This window comes from Haliotis cracherodii, unplaced genomic scaffold (genome assembly GCF_022045235.1).
Source record: "Haliotis cracherodii isolate W230 unplaced genomic scaffold, xgHalCrac1.p SCAF_4, whole genome shotgun sequence".
Taxonomy (NCBI): domain Eukaryota; kingdom Metazoa; phylum Mollusca; class Gastropoda; order Lepetellida; family Haliotidae; genus Haliotis; species Haliotis cracherodii.
Window position 1 is genome coordinate 20,632,758 of NW_027266297.1, and position 17,862 is coordinate 20,650,619.

General features: G+C 40.3%; 3 protein-coding genes across 3 annotated transcripts in view; all 3 read left to right on the forward strand.

Annotated features, from left to right (window-relative positions):
- LOC139480009 (zygote arrest protein 1-like) overlaps nt 1-1,368 on the forward strand; it is a 2,503-nt gene extending 1,135 nt beyond the window's left edge. The window contains exon 2 of the mRNA XM_071262979.1: nt 729-1,368. Within this exon, the coding sequence (XP_071119080.1) occupies nt 729-923 (195 nt within the window). The 3' untranslated portion in view covers nt 924-1,368. The remainder of the gene's footprint in view (nt 1-728) is intronic.
- A 3,198-nt stretch (nt 1,369-4,566) lies between these two features.
- Nucleotides 4,567-7,022, forward strand: LOC139479080 (zygote arrest protein 2.S-like). Its single transcript, XM_071261836.1, has 2 exons — nt 4,567-4,882; nt 5,395-7,022. Exons 1-2 carry the CDS (start codon nt 4,796-4,798, stop codon nt 5,593-5,595), a joined length of 288 nt encoding a protein of 95 aa, XP_071117937.1. The 5' UTR covers nt 4,567-4,795; the 3' UTR covers nt 5,596-7,022.
- A 5,020-nt stretch (nt 7,023-12,042) lies between these two features.
- On the forward strand, nt 12,043-14,333 carry LOC139478890 (uncharacterized). The gene is made up of 2 exons (XM_071261565.1): nt 12,043-12,327; nt 13,343-14,333. Exons 1-2 carry the CDS (start codon nt 12,202-12,204, stop codon nt 13,652-13,654), a joined length of 438 nt encoding a protein of 145 aa, XP_071117666.1. The 5' UTR covers nt 12,043-12,201; the 3' UTR covers nt 13,655-14,333.
- Nucleotides 14,334-17,862: the final 3,529 nt, after the last annotated feature.

A 17,862-nucleotide genomic window follows, 5' to 3' on the forward strand; every position in this document is an offset into this window, starting at 1 on the left:
ATGGCGGACAATGTACGCTCTTCAAAAAAAGAAATGCACAGGTAGATTGTTAGTAAGTTTATTGTACCTGATAAAGTTGCTATATTTAATCTAATATCATAGATATAAATGTGACATTTTGGAGCTCGATAGTCACATGTTGTCGTTGTACATAGGCATTGAAAACTGTTCCTTGCCATGTCACGAAAGGCCACAAGGTTGCGCTGAACTCAGCATCTCGTGTGACCGCCCCGGGCAGCAATCACGGCTCTGCATCTCCTCGCCACTGACTTGATACGTGTACGAACTCTGTCCTGCGTAATCCTGCGCCATTCTGCTTGTAACGCGTTGGCTAGTTGTGAGAGTGTCTGCCGCGTGTTCTGACGTTGACCAACACGTCAATCGAGCTCATCCCAGAGATGTTCGATTGGGTTGAGATCTGGAGATCGGCCGTTTCTCGGACGGTCTGCAGTGGAATTGAACTGTGTGTATCGGTCACAAAGGCGGCAAATGGTGCTGTGGTGGACGTTGAAGTGGCATGCAACGCATCGTTTTGACGCACCGTTTGTCGAATATCAGGTCACCAACATTTTCCAATAACATATATCCAGTTTATATCCCGGATGTTTTGTGTAGTCAGGTTCAATGAACAACATACTACCTGTGCGTTTCTTTTTTTGAAGAGTGTACATGTAGTGTTTAATAACAGCGATAAATCCAACTCACTCACTCTTATTTGTCCACTCCAGCCGCTGTACGAGCAGGACTGCAAGTCATGTGACACCTCCTGTCTGCCCTACCGTGTAGAGAAACTCATCTGCTCCGTATGCAAAAAACATGATTGTACATGTACTAAAGAAGACCGAAAAAAGAGGAACATCGACCCCAACAAACCACACCGATCTGACCTCTGTCACAAGTGCCAGTCAGGCGATCCCTGTTAGCTTCTGAGCGGCCTCAGGACGCCGAGAGACAGGGGACCAGTAATAACTGTGAAATGAACTCCTGTAGTATGATTGATATTTCTACTTTTGTACTTGGTATTATTTACACGTTACACATTCTAATGAACAAAAATAAAGGAACACTGCTGTTTACAATAAAACAACGGCATGCTGCAAATTATGTCACAGGGCAATATTCCCCCTTATGGTGTGTTGGATTCATTGCCAAATGGTATCTTCAGACATTCTTCTACTCGCAACGGTTCCCTTATATTTGTCCACAGTATATACACACTCTCATCAGCCGCTGGTTGTTAACTGTATTCCGTTTCCAGGACCTTGACAAAATATATCTTTCCTACCTACGTTGATTATCCAACAAGACCTTGTTTCTGTGTGATATTGCTGAAATCAGTCCATGATTAAATCTTAAAGTACACAGCGACCCTTTCTTTTCTTTAACGAACACTGAGGATCTGGGAAGTTCCACAACCAGGTATGGTCTAAAACCGTTCATTGTCATCCCTCAAAGATAGCAAGCCATCAATCAAATTATTAGTGTGATGGAAGAATACGGTGGACAATGCAAGGCATATATGTATCTTGATGCAAATAATCTATAGTTTGTTTCTGCAGTTGCTGATACTACCTAACAGTAACGAAATGTTTTTTGTGTGTGAATTAACTCGTAGGAATGTAAATGTGAAAAAGACAAAGGTTATGGTGTATCTTGTAAGCGGTCATATGCGTCTCTATGAGAATTGGTATCTTCATGGCCAGAAGCTTGAGGTGGTATAATTTTCTAGAAATTTAGGTAAAGTATTTACACCCAGACTAGTTTGTACTAAAGAGCAGTCCTTCCTTGCATCACAAGCAAATACAACCCCTATGGCAATATTTTTGTATTGATCTCTTCAGGATCTTTGGTGCAATGGTGACACCATAATATGCTATCAGTCAGAAACTTGGGGAATAACATTTTGTAAAACTGCTGAAACTGTTCAGATAAAAATGTGCAAATATTTTCGGAAAGTCAGTATATCTACATGCAATAATATGGTACTGGGTGAATGTAATAGAGCTTCAGCTTACATACATGTCACGGGCAGTTAAGTACAGGTGTAGATTGATCACTCCGGATAGAAAAATGGCTGCCTCATCAATGTTATGTAATGTTAAAATCTCTTGATGATGCTGGCAGTCACATGGGCTGATTATATATAATATCAGATTATTTAAAATAAGACTTGTTGATAATCTCAAACAAAACTGGTATATATTTACATTTTGCAAGTAGATTCAGATTGCCTGATGTGAAGCTCAAGCTCCTTTTTAACGGACTGCCAAGTCCATCGACGTGTATTAGAAAACACATTTATGAAATCTGGCCGTGGTACCGAATCTAAACGACTTATAGTATACAGCAATTTATTGTTTTTTGTTTGTTTAAGAAGTGTGGAGTATAAAATTTCAAAATGAACCAGTTACATGAGCAGACAATATGTATAGTACAGTATTGCCCCAGTATCCTAAAGTATCATGTCAGTATGACACCGATAACACTATATGTCTGTCTACAGGAGGTTGGATTTACCGGTAGGTACAATGTAGCCAATCCTATTGTATACATTGGTGTCCCGCGTCGTAACACTGCTAAAACATGTCTCACTGACTCACTCACTGACTCACTGACTCACTGACTAACTCACTGACTCACTCACTCACTCACTGACTCACTGACTCACTCACTCACTCACTCACCAGGTATCGGGAATCCAGTTTATTCAAGTGTCTTTCTCTGAGAAAAGTGAGGGTCACGCTACAGATTATTGCACTTATATAGCGATGTTTTGCATGATGTCTACTCGTCAGGATGCTCTGCCATTAATGCCGAGCTCCATGTAGGCTAGTTGCCCTTTAAAGTCTTTTAACACAGAGAAACATACATTTACATAGTTATAGCTGTATTTAATCTGCACAGATGCGTGAGGCATGGGTTTTATCCCGGTAGTTCAGCTTGATGATATGTTTGGAATTTCCAGAGATCTGCTTAGTCGCATACACTTTTGATGAGGAGTGTAAATCAACTGTGATCTGAACATGAAATGTCACTAGTGTCACATCTTCCCGAGGCAAGAGAGTTAACTGACTATGAAAGTCCAGTTTCCTACCTTGCTGAACTAGGCTGGTATTATGGAGTTACATTTTGGCTGGCCTAACGAGTCTATACATAGTCCAATCAAAATCATGCAACTGAATCGAAATCCGGTCAGTAAACTCTCGTGCAGATTTCAGTCGATTGCAGGATTTGCAAAGCATCTTCACACCTTCACATTGAGTTGAGTTAAACGCCGCTTTTAACAGTGTTACAGTTATATCGCGGGATGTCAGCTTAATGTGGGAGGAAAGCCCGAAGTGATGCAGGTCTCAGACGTTTACCACTTGGGTCAAACCTACGAGCACGGGTATGGTGCTTACAAACCTAAAAACGTGATCGAAGCGAAACGGGATTCGAACCCACAATCTTAGGTTTCTGGCGTGCCTAAAGGACGCACTCTGCACTGCAAATCGCGGCGCCTCAGACGACTGGGCCATCTGTGCCCCCTGCCACAGATGACCAACTGTTGACGTCGGTATATGTTATCGCGCATCCACATACCACGTAAGCAGAGTGTCAGGTGTTATTCTATCCCGGTGTCTGATGTATGCCAACTGTCTGTAGATAGCCTTGTTGTTGTGCAATAAACCATCTGTCTCTTATAGCCATGTCCTGTACTGTTGTATGTGACTCTACTGAAATTCGAGAAGAATGTCTCGAGATAAGGTGGGCGTGGTAACTCGTTTTTCTACGTTTACCAGTCACATAATCTGATTTGGTCATTGACAAGATTAGCTGTATGTGTCACATAATATATGGTGTAATCTTCACATTTAAAACATACAATTTGCTGCATTTCGTAATGACGTCATAATCCCATCGCTGTTTTTGATGTCGGCATAGACGAGATATGGGAAAAATGTAAACAGGCATATAAATTTATCTATATTTATTAGGGATTAATAGGTGTCTCAATGATTCAGAGTTGCGTCCCTTAGCCATGTCAGACAACGATGCTAGTGGGTTTATCACAGCCAAATCCGTGCTCAGTGGTAAAAATCTTGACCAGTATCATTTCAGTATTTCACTACATGAAACTTTTTCGTTTTGTTTGTTTGTTTGTTGTTTAACGCCCACTCGGCAATAGTCCAGCTATATGACGGCGGTCTGTAAATAATCGAATCTTGACGTGACAATCCAGTGATTGATATCATGAGCATCTTTCCACGCAATTGGGATGCGATGACATACATCAACCAAGTCAGTGAGCCTGACCACCCGATCACGTTAGTCGTCTCATGATATATGTATACTTTAATGTAACAGTACAAAGTAGTTAAACATCTCGCTCCCCCATTTATGTATCACATATACTAATAAGAAATGTAGATTAAATGAATGTATTGCATATATTCGGTTGTCATTACCTGCATCTACACTGCATCAAGAAACAGAAGATCTACTCGTGCAGTAGTTACTGATTTACGCGCAAACATTTGTTGTGCATCTGATGCTAGCTTCCGCTCAAACAGCCATTAAGGATAGGCGTGTACGCCAGGTTTCCAGCGACTCAGTTACTTTCGCTTTGTTATTCGAGAAACAAGTAAGTTGATGTTTTCCGAGAAACTGAGTGACGTCCTCAATCACAGCTCCAAACCACGTATTCAGTGATAACAGTAGTCACATACACGTATATATCACTGTGCTGAGCCAACAACGTGTCAGCTTTTTCCTCAATATCCGCCATCGTGCTGCTGTTGTCCTGCTGTCCACGATGTCTGACCGACGCTATGGCTACTTCCGCTGTCCTATGTGTAACGCCCACTGGGAGAGTTCCCATGTTTACTGCCACGGTTTCAAGGTAGGTTGTTGGTGGTTATAGAGTCTCTCTTTCAGACCCTTGAATATATATTTACTGATAAAAACATTCACCCAACCCGTCCAGACCCTTCTCAGATCCAGCACCCTATAGATCCCTTTTCAGATATGAAATTCAGAAATATGGTTCCTTTATGGGCTTGTTTTTATTTAACCCCAAACAGGACAAGGGCTATTTTTTAATCTAGCGGTTGGAGTTAGTCACTGCTGGGGTAGCCCAGTACTTAATGCGTCCGGTCGTTCGGCTCCCTGCACTGCTCATGGGTTTAAGTCTGGGTAAATTAACATATCGTTTCAACAAAATCAGTTAATAGTAGCTGGGATTGTATCTTAGAAATTTATCAAAATGAGATCAATGCCATGTGTTGATATTTCTAAATGATACACGGAATTTGGGATATATGAAAATAACAAAGGGGGTGTGATAAACTGTTTGTGACAGTGAAGGAAAGTGCATGTGTACATGCAATATATCTTTATGTATTATCTCTACAGGCTGTGTACGAACAGGACTGCAAGTCGTGTAAAATAGGCTGCCTCCCATATCGGGTAGAGAAGATGAGATGTTCCGTGTGCAGTAGTGAAGATTGCACATGCACCACTGAAGACCGGAGAAAAAGGAATATTGATCTCAACAAACCTCACAGGTCTGACCTGTGTCACAAGTGCAGGTCTGGGCGACCGTGCAGATACTGAGGCTGCAGCATTGCACTGAAAGTTGACTGCCTACAGCACCAGACATTAAGGATTGCCTATCTCTACATAGATAGATGGTAATGATGATGATGATGATGATGATGATGATGATGACGAAAATTCTTTGATAATTGAAATGTCTGACAAAACCTAAACACTATCCTCCAGCTTGTTAGTTTTTATGGGTTTCTTTAGATGTTTGTAAGTGCACAGTAAATATAACAATTACCTTTGTCTAATTTGCTTTTAATCCGTACGACACTTGGTTTTTGTAACGAATTTACCCAATGAAATGATTGAATTATATATTAAAACTGCAGGGCAAACACAAAATGATATTTACTTTGGCAGGTTACCAGACAATTGAGCTCTGTTCAACAGATTTATTTTTAAAAGTTGCGTCATTTGTTTGAGAACCGCACCGTGAAGTTCATGGAAGTCGTTTTAGTATGTGTGTATTATTGTAAACAAGAGGCCATATACATCCATACTATTCGATATCACTCCACTGAAAGACATCAAGGGAAATCCTACTTCTAGTTTCGTTCTCCATCTGTTAGTCACGCATCATCTGTACATGGGTGTAAACAAACTCCATATTTGGCATGTAACAGATCAATATCATTCCTTGAATACGACGCTCAGACATGGGCAGTTTGCCAGGTTGTCTTGTGAAGGGAGATAACCATGGTTGCTGTTGTTCAGGTGGGCGTAAATGGACCTTAGTTCTAAAAATACCACGTACATGTATACTGATGTCATATCTATCCATGCGGTTTATATAAATAAAACATTTCATTGCCATGATTGCTCTCTGTGTTACGTTCCTTAAATACTGTTTGGGTAACATAGTGGTTATTGCGTTCGCTCGTCACACAAAAGGCAGGATTCTATATTAGTTTCCATATTTTCATAAACTATTTCTCTATATGGAGTATCAAACGACGATATTTTTTATTCAGTTGTACATCGCCTATATTCGTTATAAACTACATGTGTATCTGGCCAGGTTATGTTAGGCGACCCAAAGTCGTTCCAGGATTCTCTGATTGTTGGTTTGAATATCAGATTCTTCCTGATTATGATCCATGGTTTGTACCTATTGTATTATGTACATGTTACACATACTGATGGACAAAATTAACGGAACACAGCACAATATCGAAGAATATCATTTACTTCTGTTTCCAATGAAAAAGACATGCAACAGTTTGTCACTGAGGGTAATTCAGACACTGATGCGTTTAACACATTGCCAAATAGTGTCTCGTCATCGCCAGGCACTCTCCGACTTACAACTGTTCCCCTATATTTGAGCACAGTATATACACCCTCTCATTAGCCTCTGGCTGTCAACTATGTATATGCCTGACTTTTCTAAAGAATTGTATAATAATTATTGTATATATGATGATATTCCTGTACCGCCTATGCTTGTTGTGTTATATTAATATAACCATTCCATGATTAAATCATCATGTGATAAAACACAGTGACTTTGTCCTTGCTTTTAATAAACAAGATCCATTGTCACGTGGATCATGTTGGATTGGAATCTTATGTGAGTGAGTGAGTTGGGTTTAGACTCCGTTTTGAACAGTATTTTACTAATACCGTTGCTGACATCATAATGAAGCGGTGACTTGAAGCCCCGATCATCAGAGTAAACTTTGGTCCCTTGTCCTGTGATTACTAGACATCGTGATGCGAAGGGGAAGGGGTTAACTATGAGACAGAGAACCATAAAGGGAGATGTCCAACTCTCAATATGACTGTTGATGAACCATTACGGACCGATGTATACAGACGCTCACAGTACTGACAACTGGTTTCAGTAAACTCGGTTCTATAACTCTTGTAGACCGCGTTATATAAATACATGTTGGATATATTTTGCGAATAAACTTTTATTTGTATTATTGGGTTAACGTTAATATCTACAATACCGAAACATATCAAGCACTTAAAAGAGTTCATTGTTCTATACAGTTATGGGGAATGAGAACTGCATTGTCGTAACTCTCAGTTCTACGAAATACATTGTACGGGACAATCTCGCGATCCTGACTTTTGGAAACACGTTAAATATGTAAAAAAATGTGAGGATTTGGCCAAATCTTCTTTCTCGCGCATTTTGTATAATTATATTTAGGGTATTTCTATAGGTCATGAATGTCCCTTACAGGATTCCATACAAATGCTTTCCGACAGCCGTGTGTTACATAATGTGTTACTTAAACATAACCATAAACATAAACTATATAAGGACATGGTTACGAGGTAGGCAAGGACTGTCTGAATACGCACAAGCTCATTTTATAACATGACAATAACATTCGTAGAAATGGCTATTCCAGTTTCGATTTGGTTTGTCTTCAAATGTTGCGTGTAAATGATCTTCCAGACGTCAGGTAGCCAGACTCAGTTCCCGTCTACTGTTGTCCAGTATTGTCTGGATCTGCTGTCCACAACGTCTAACCGACGCTATGGATACTTCGAGTGTGATGAATGTGGTTCATCCTGGGAGAGTGCCCATGTCTACTGCGATTGTTTCGAGGTAAGTTGATTGCGGTAGTTTGGACGTTATGATTTAATTACAATGTTCACCCCGCGCCGATTGGTGCGATTCTCTTTATGGTACACGCCACAGGACTTAACATGCTTGATGTAAATATCACCTTGATAAGCGGTGTTTATCATATCCTTGTTCGCTTTACTTGTATATGTTTGAATGTTATCGACATGTATGAGTATTGCGATGAGTGAGTGAGTGAGTGAGTGGGGTTTTACGCCGCTTTTAGCAAATTCTCCAGCAATATCACGGCGGGGGACACCAGAAATGGGCTTCACACATTGTACCCATGTCGGGAATCGAACCCGGGTCTTCGGCGTGACGAGCGAACGCTTTAACCACTAGGCTACCCGACCGCCCAGTAATGCAATGTACCCTTTCGGAACGATGTCGTTCCAATCGTCCGATTAATCATGTCCTTTATATATAGAAGTTAGTAACATTATTTTTTCCATTTTCCCCTTCATAATGTCCATTGTACTATTGCAATACTTCACAGAACTGTGGGGCGGTCGGGTAGCCGAGTGGTTTAAGCGTTCGCTCGCGTCACGCCGAAGACCCGGGTCCGTTTCCCGACATAGGTACAATGTGTGAAGCCCATGTCTGGAATATTGCTAAAAGCAGCGTAAAACCAAACTCACTCTCTCACTTATAGAACTGTGCGTCGCTCTTTAAAGCGACGATTAACGATACTGATTCTCTTTTAGCAACTAGACTATTTATAGCCACCTCAATACAGTGAATCTACCAGCTGCAAACGTTATTCTGTGTTTTGCTTATTCAGCACATGCCACAGGATTTTTGTGACGAACTTACCAAAAGAAATTATTTGAACTTGCTCCATATAGAAAAGCTTAGGCGTCCTCAACCAAAAAGTTATCTGGTGTGCGATTAAACGTGCATGTTGTCTTGTATAAACAATTATATTTACCCCAATCTGTGACAAAATCTGACAAAAAGAGCGTATGCTCGCGTATATGATAAGTTTCTGAATTATGTATGTCGATTTTGAAAGTTCTTTTTTTTCAGTGTCATCGTCCTTGTATCCATATGTAAATATAGATGTGAAAGTATCACATTTGTTTCTTAATTGATTATACTCTTGTTGATAAATACGTTGATTTGTTTCAAATTTCTTCAATTTAGTTAATATTGGCTCCACCTCTGGCATTACTAACGGCCATGGTGGTGAAGACAAAATTTGGGTTGTGGCTATATTTTCAAGTGTTATTTTAGCAGCAGAAATATGATGTTTTATATTGATACCAAGGGGTGGAGTAAGAGGTGAGTAAGAGATGATTTTGTATTATAGAGATCGTTATAGAAAGGATTAAACACAATCGAAAGCTGGATTGGAGTCATTAGTGTAATGTAAAGACAATTTAATGCGATGTTGCTTTAGTGACGGTTCATCAGCCTCTACATACAGACATTGAATCGGATTTGGCATTGGATTTCTGTTCAACTTTTTTCTTTCTGTTTCTGTTAATTTTCGGTGATGCGAGGTCGGAGGTGACGCTTCTGAATGATTCTCAGAAATAGTCGGTCGAAGGACAGACGAAGTTTGGACAGCTTGATCAGATCTGACCCTTGTCAAATCTGTCTGACACCGGACAGATGAAGTTTGAACATGACAGATGAGTGCAACAGAGTCATTCATAACAGACGGAGTTGTGGCTTGACAAGTTGTTTAGCATCTGCAAATAAAATGGTTTTTTTCCGCACTTTGTTTTCATAATTTTGGTAGGGCAGGATTTAGAAGATACCGTTTGTTAGCCACCATAGTTGGAACATTTGAGGTCTTCATGACAATTCATGCCCTCATGGTTGGCACCACAACGCTGACAAACCACGGGGCGAGTACAGGTTTTTGAACCATGTCCATACTGTTGGCGTCCATAGCACCGGAGTGGATTGGGGACAAACACATCCACCCCGATGTTAACATAACCAGCTTTAGTTGATTGTGGAACTGACGCACGGGCAAAAGTGAATAGATAAGTTTTGTTAGAACAATGTTTGATTTTTACTGATTGAACAACTTGATTCTTAAGGTCAGATACAATTTCCTTCTCTGACATATCCGCCAAGGAAGGAGTCCAGTCACTAACAATGACACGAGAAGAGTGTGTTTTGTGTTCAGAAACAACAACGTCAATATTGGCAATTAGATTGATTGATAAGAGATTGAGCGATTGTTGTTTCCGAGCACATTCAACCAGAAGAGATCCAGTACTGGGTTCGGTGACATTTTAACTTCTCCAAAATGCCCTTGTATTGCTTTGGAGATAGCAAAGGGATTTAACTTATTGGCTAGGTGATCTGAAGCTTCGATTACAAGGAATCGAGCCCAGGAATGAAGCCTAATTAGATGAACTTGTGTTTAAATGTCTTCTTTCCGAACCAGTGTGATTGTGAGCCATGATGAAAGGAATTTGTTCCGCACACCTGCTTCCAACCCACCATGGAGTGCAAAAAATACGATGTTGTAGTGCACCGGATCTCCAACATGCAGGGGTGCAGATACAGGGGTGGTCTACTCCAGTAAAAACGACATGAAGAACTTTATTTGTCCATCAAATATAATGCAAAACTGGTTCTGCCCATGACAAGAAATTGGAGACATACAGAACTCAGAGGGCGACATCAGCAGATTGGCCCATGAGCCACCGCCTTCTGGCATGGGATTCCAGGCAAATTTATACAATATAATTACCATTTAGAATATGCATACCCCCTATATTCAATAATTTCAGCATGAATGTTTTCTATACACAGGGCATGGCGTAACCAACCGATTGATAGAATCGGGCCAATTCTACCACCCGTCTAAGTTAAGTAAGGTCGAAGTGGTGTGTTGGGCAAAAGGAACACCGGTTCATGGCTCCAGTGCTCTCAACCACCAGACTCCCGACCTCAACCGACACCCACGGGGAACGCCAGCAATGTCACTGCTGGGGACACCAGAGATGGGCTTCACACATTGTAGCCATGTCGGGAATCGAATCCGGGTCTTCGAAGTGACGAGTAAACGCTTTAACTACTAGGCTACCCGACCACCCCAGCAAATGGAGTGAGACGCACTTCATCGTCGTAACTCTCAGTTCCGAGGAATGCTGCAAGGAGCATTATCACGTTCTCGCGACCTTGACATTTGGAACAACGCTTAATATGCAAAAATGGAAAACTCACGTACGTTTTGCATAATTTGCGTTTTGCGTTTCCCCAAAGGGACGAGAACGTGAGAATGTCCCCCACAACTTTCCATAAAGTCCTCAATGAAGAGTCGTTAAACCTTTTATGCATTACTAGCCGCCATGTACAACATACTAGGTGTCTTCTAATCTATACAAAGCGAGTGAGTTAGTATGGTTTTACGCCGCTTTTAGCAATGTTCCAGCAATATCACGGCGGGGAACACCAGAAATTGGCTTCACACATAGTACCCACGTCGGGATTCGAACCCGGGTCTTCGTCGTGACGAGCGAACGCTTTAACCACTCGGCTACCCGACCGCACCCTATACAAAGACATGGTTACGAAGAAGATAAGGGGAATAGAGTTTCCTTTGTAAGACTTAATGGTTACCTGTAGGTAAGATATGTTGAATAATAAATATGTGTCACCTCAGAACAACATTGCCTGCATTGGAAAGTCGGTGCTAAGAATACGTTTACCCGGTGTAGATATATTCACGTTTATTAAAAGATTCTTGGAACTAGCGATTGTGGTATTATGAATAGTCATGTTATATGACGCGGAAGTTTATATGTCGACTGCGCTACGCATATATGCTCATTATCTAATGTAGAATGTATCATCACTATAGTTGGCCCTTTATCTACGTAGTCATGTCAGCTTTACAAGATGGTACACAGTCAGTTGCGTGAAACACACGGGCCGATCATTTCAACTGTCAGAGTAGTGGTGGTTTAGTCTCCTCGAACACCGTCACTCAATGTTACCAGGAGTTGACTGTGGTACTAAACAGGCTGTTCGAAGTACGTCTCTCAAGACACTGGAAGGTGAACACCATGCCAAACAGGAAGGGACGAACCAAACCACAGAGACTCGAAAGAGTGTACGGGCTGTTCGAGTGTCAGAGATGTAAACACCGCTGGGGCGATGATGAAGTACGTCGTTACGAAAGGACGCACGAGGTAAGGACATATGTACAATGAGTATCACTTTCAAATAGTAAGATGATTTGTGTACGCCATGGATAATATACATCACTGTATATCGTTGTAATAGCCTGCAAGTGTAAATATATTTCAATTGAAGTGTAATGTTTCGTTGCTTGTTTATTCATTATATTTGGAAGATAACGATTTATCATTCACAAGATTGTATGACATTCCAATAATCTATTTTCAATGTATATGCATTTCTTATCCTTTGACCATTTCTAAGTCTGTACATGTTCTAATGATTTTAACTAAAGTTATCGCCGTCGTCATTCCATTATTTGATTTAAAAAAGCGGTTGGCAGATGCAGATGGTGTGTGTTTCGCTGATGTGAACTGTCCGCGAAAAAGCTCGCATGTTTAGCACGGCCAAATTTCAGCACGAAATTGTGTACGTGCACTGTTTACTATGTAAGGAAAATCAATAATTGAATTTAACATTACGCCTTTTAACCACTCTTTCCTGACTAGAACATATACGTTAAAACATAACCTTGCTGGATACTCTGTAGTATTCAGTTACACTGCCATCTGACTACACATCGCACAATTAGCATTAGCATCTATGTTTCTATAATTATCAAAGATAACCACCTACAAAGATAAGTTGTGTCAACTGGTAGGCTATTTAGTTGCAGATAACATATTTTTGTTTACGTATTTCTTGGTTATATTTGACCACAAAACGGAAAGTAAAATCAACGTGTTTTTGCGAATGTTCCATGATCTCTCTTTTCAACAAATAAATTCCGATGCGTGCAGAAATGACCAATTCATTTTTGTTATTAATTTTATATAGATGCCGGCAACACTCAGATATGAATGATTTACTAGTTTTGCGTTTCTTTTTGAGCAGAGTATATAACCTTGTCTGGTCTTGTCGAATATTCTAAAGCTACATTGTAGTACATGTACAGTAGGACAGTGCAACCATGTATGTTGCTTCCAGTCCATTTGTCGTGCAAGCTATACTGTTCTTCATATACAGGTATTATCTACTGCAAAGTGTAAGCGTTGCGGAGAGATGAATTTTCCTCACACAACTGAGCGTCTGGTGCAGGATATCCGTGATCAAGTGAGCAGGAGCAGGAGCGGAGGTCTCTGCTACAATCCCTCTTACAGACCAGACGATCATTCCTACAGCTCTGGAAGCGACAGTGAACACCACTACGACGACATCTATGAGGATCGTCAACAACCGAAACACAAGAAGAAGCTCGATAGACGCAACGATGGCGACGAATGTCATCAACCACGGAAAAGAAGGGCCAAGAGAAACAAAGATTACAATTACGATTAACACCGGATGTGGTGATGTGCACGGACCTTACTCTTTAAGGTTTAAAAATAGATTTATCGTAAAAATAAAACAAAACTGTTTCAAGTTTTACCCCGTAGTATGTGCCCAGTTCAGATGCATTTTACAAAGTAATATATATAACCTAACTCCAGACTGTAATAAATAAAAATATTAAAAAATAAAAATTAAAAATTAAATAAAACATAGCTTGCCACAAAAATTACACTGCTTTGAAAAAGTTCAGGCGAAAAATATCTGGTTTTGTAGCTGTAGCTGAAAAAGATCTATTCTCGATACAAAATCCCGGCCGCCGCACCCCAAAATATGAAATGGTCGGACCCTTAAGGCCCTTTTCTCCATATGTCTCCCCCTCTCTCTTCACCTGTCGCTCTATCACACTGGGATAAAATGCATGCGGCAGCGGGGGAGAGAAGGGGTGTTATATTTCAGTTTCGGCGTCAAGACAACGTGACATTCCTCACTTCCGCCTTGGTTAGTGTCACGTTCTTCATTTCTAGGCAACAAGGAGATAATTATGTGTCAGTGTTAGGTATATATTGACTTTGTAACGTGTTTCATGACTGATATTTATAGCAGCAGAAGAAGTGAGGTTTGTTTAGTTTGCCGGTGTAAAACAAAATTCGTTTATGATATTTGCCTGTCAATTACGTTTTGTAGTATTGTGTAAATAAACTTAAAATTCCACTGAAAAATCATTATATGCTATTTTGAACCTGTATCATTTATGTCATTTGTTGTTTACTTTTGTTATTGTACCTGTCAACACGGATCGCAAAATGACCAGGAAAGGAGCCTTTATTGAAGTGTAGGAAACCGTACTACAAGATTAGTAAATATACTAATACAGTTAGTAAAGTATGAGAAGAAGATCTATTAAATTAGTATAATTCACTACCTCAATCAGTATTTCAGAAAGTATGACAGTAATCTCAAGTAACTGATCAGTAAATTGTTTTATTCTACGATAGGCCATATAAGCCACATAACCGTGTCATCTGTACATCAACTATCATTTATATATCATTCATCCATATATAGCTCCACGTTTATACAAATCCCGTCATTTAATGATTTTCTCATCATATAACAAGCCACATGGTAAATGATTCTAATGTTAAGTAATGAACAATAATTTTACACCTCCACAGACATAATCTCAAAGCAGTTGAACAGGAAACTATAAAACTTACACTCACACTTACACTTAAAGTCACACTCACACTTACACTCATATCACACTCACACTTACACCTACACTTACACTCATATCACACTCACACTTACACTTACACTTAAACTCACACTCATATCACACTCACACTTAAACTCACACTTACACTCATATCACACTCACACTTATATCACACTCACACTTACACTCATATCACACTCACACTTACACCCACACTTACACTTACACTAACACTCACATTTACACTTAAACTCACACTTACACTCATATCACACTCCCACTTACACTTTTATTACACACACACTTACACTTACACTCATATCACACTCACACTTACACCCACACTTACACTCATATCACACTCACACTTACACTTACACTTAAACTCACACTCACACACATCTGGTCTTCTGAAAATTTACTAAAGCCCGTCCTGGAACTTGAGTGTGTGTGTGAGTTAAAAATTCACATCGGCAACATTTCAGCCATATCATGACAATCAAAGGTTAAACATAATAAATACCGTAACACAACCTACCAACGAAGGGCAGTAAAATAACTACACGTATCACAGAAATGGATCATAAACAAATATAGTACTGTACATAACATTAATATGATGAAAACGGGCTATAGATCGCCACCCACTGTAGGTAGATCACCAAACTGGGTACCATGGGGACTTACAGTACCTTTGCTACCTGCATCCTGGAACTTCGAAATGAGTGGGACTAAAGTTTGATCATTACCAAGACGGATTCAAGTTTTTCTGCTGCTAAACATGACAAAAGTTCAAACTATCGTTTGATTTGAATGGTATGGGGTATGAAAACTGTGTGACTGTGACAGTCACAATGCCCTCCAACCACAGATCATGTTTATATAATAATAGATATTACCTCAGTTACCATTCAAGACAGACACGGTACATCAGATTGACTTTTGTTTACCGTTGTTAAGCTACAGCAAAAATATACATTGATCTCTTCAACACACAGGCACTACCCTCAAATATGTATTCACCAAGCTTGCATCTTCCCGAGGCAAGAGAGTTAACTTACTATAAAAGTCCAGTTTCCACCATTGTCGACATATGCTGGTATTATGGAGTTACATTTTGGCTGGACTAACGAGTCTATGTATAGTCCAATCAAAATCGCGCACCGAAATCGAATCCGGTTCGTAAACTGTCGTGCAGATTTCGATCGATTGCAGGATTTGCAAAGCATGTGCACCGCCAACTCGTTGTCAGCAGATATTTTCCAAATCTGTTCATGTTTTTAATCAAGGTGCTCACGTCAATGATGCATTTCGCGATGAAAGACCCGTTTTATCACAATATAGATCCTGATTATCGATCAGATCGTCTTGACTGAAGCAAACGCAAGCGATACGAGAGGTGGAACCTGATTGGTAGGCTTAGAAGGGACATAACTGGTAATAGCCAGCGGTGGCGCTACGATCTAGCCCAGTAATTCCAGCTTAGTTCGGCAAGGGTGGAAACTAGTTAACTCTCTTGCCTCGCGAAGGTGCCAAGCTTGGATACGGTCTATTTATTAACCGTTACGTGGCTCGGAGGAAGTACTATAAAGGTGTAGCGTATTCTGTGTCCGGTGTCCGTGAGTGTTCTGCATCTCGAAGGACGTGTCCATCATGACGAGACAACCGAGGTTGGAAAAGGTTCTTGGGAAGTTCAGGTGCAAGATTTGTGCCAACTGCTGGGAAGATTCTGTGTTCCGCGTGGAGGGGAACAACTCGGGTGGGTCAAGTCGCATTCTATTCAAATCATGAATACACAATGGGCCCGTTCTCATATGCATACGAGTACAATGTAGATACAGATTTAAGACGGCCACATACGAAATGACTATATGAAATTTAATTGAGTGAGTGAGTGTCAAGTATAGTTTAAAAGCAACATACTTTCAACGATGTCCTTTAAATCGGTTTACCATTCAAACAAATTTGGGTTATGCTTTCAAGGTACGACTGGGAAAAGAGTGTACAGTGTGTGACGAGATAACTCTACCCTACTTCACTAAGAGGTCGGAGGCTGACTTTGATGACCAACGCCGCTTCCACGGCGGTCAGAAACCTTACCAAGGCGGAGGTCACGTCCAAGGCGGCTACAGGGTCGACCATCACGTTGGACTCGGGGTTTCCTGGAATAAGAGTGTCCGACACTTTTCACACCGGAATTGGGATCCTGTGTCAACCACATTTTCACTACAGAAAGATGGAGAAAGAATAATTGACGGATAAACTTCCCTCAGTACCTTTACTAGAATACATGTATACCACCAGGTCTATTAACAAACAAATGTAATATGTAACCACACTCGGTTATGGTGACTAGGAAAATTGACGACAACAGTCCGTAGCACAGGTGCTGCAAATAAAAAGGTTACAGGTTCGAATCTTCACGACTTTTCAACATATTTGTGTGCATAAATGTGTTATTGTTGTATGGCTAGTAGTATTTCTCTCACACAGGAAGGTGACAATGAAAGTATATCTGTTTACTAGGATAGAGCCTTAACCTTTTTTCGTTACCATCACCCACTCATTCCCAAATTAATTGTCCCAAATTTTGATTAATTTTTACCCTGTGTGGTATAGTTGTTTAGTTGAAATCCAAAGAATATCAAAATGGTGTAAATTTTAACGGAAGAGTTGTCTTTCCCTGCCTAATGGCTGAGGCAATTATTGGTGACGAGTTTTAAGTCGTTTTCAGCTTACTGATGTAAACGTCTTGTACATTTTGAAAATAAACTGATGGAAAAAACCTTTATTTATCATGTTTTCCTTGGTAAAATTGGCCACCAGTAGCCATGGCACTTTGAATGTCAGCGTACTCCAAAGATGTGGGGCGTTGCTCTTAATATCAACCACCAGTTTGACTGTTCCAGACTCGAATACAGGCCGCAGTGTTGTAAAGTAAATATCGCAGACTGCTGTGTAAAACAACAGAGAAACAAACCTGCTTCATATAGAG

Coding starts and splice junctions, on each gene's coding strand:
- LOC139479080 (XM_071261836.1), top strand. CDS start 4,796: ATGTCTGACCGACGCTATGGCTACTTCCGCTGTCCTATGTGTAACGCC. Junction 4,883..5,394: donor TTTACTGCCACGGTTTCAAG/GTAGGTTGTTGG, acceptor TTATCTCTACAG/GCTGTGTACGAACAGGACTG.
- LOC139478890 (XM_071261565.1), top strand. CDS start 12,202: ATGCCAAACAGGAAGGGACGAACCAAACCACAGAGACTCGAAAGAGTG. Junction 12,328..13,342: donor GTTACGAAAGGACGCACGAG/GTAAGGACATAT, acceptor CTTCATATACAG/GTATTATCTACTGCAAAGTG.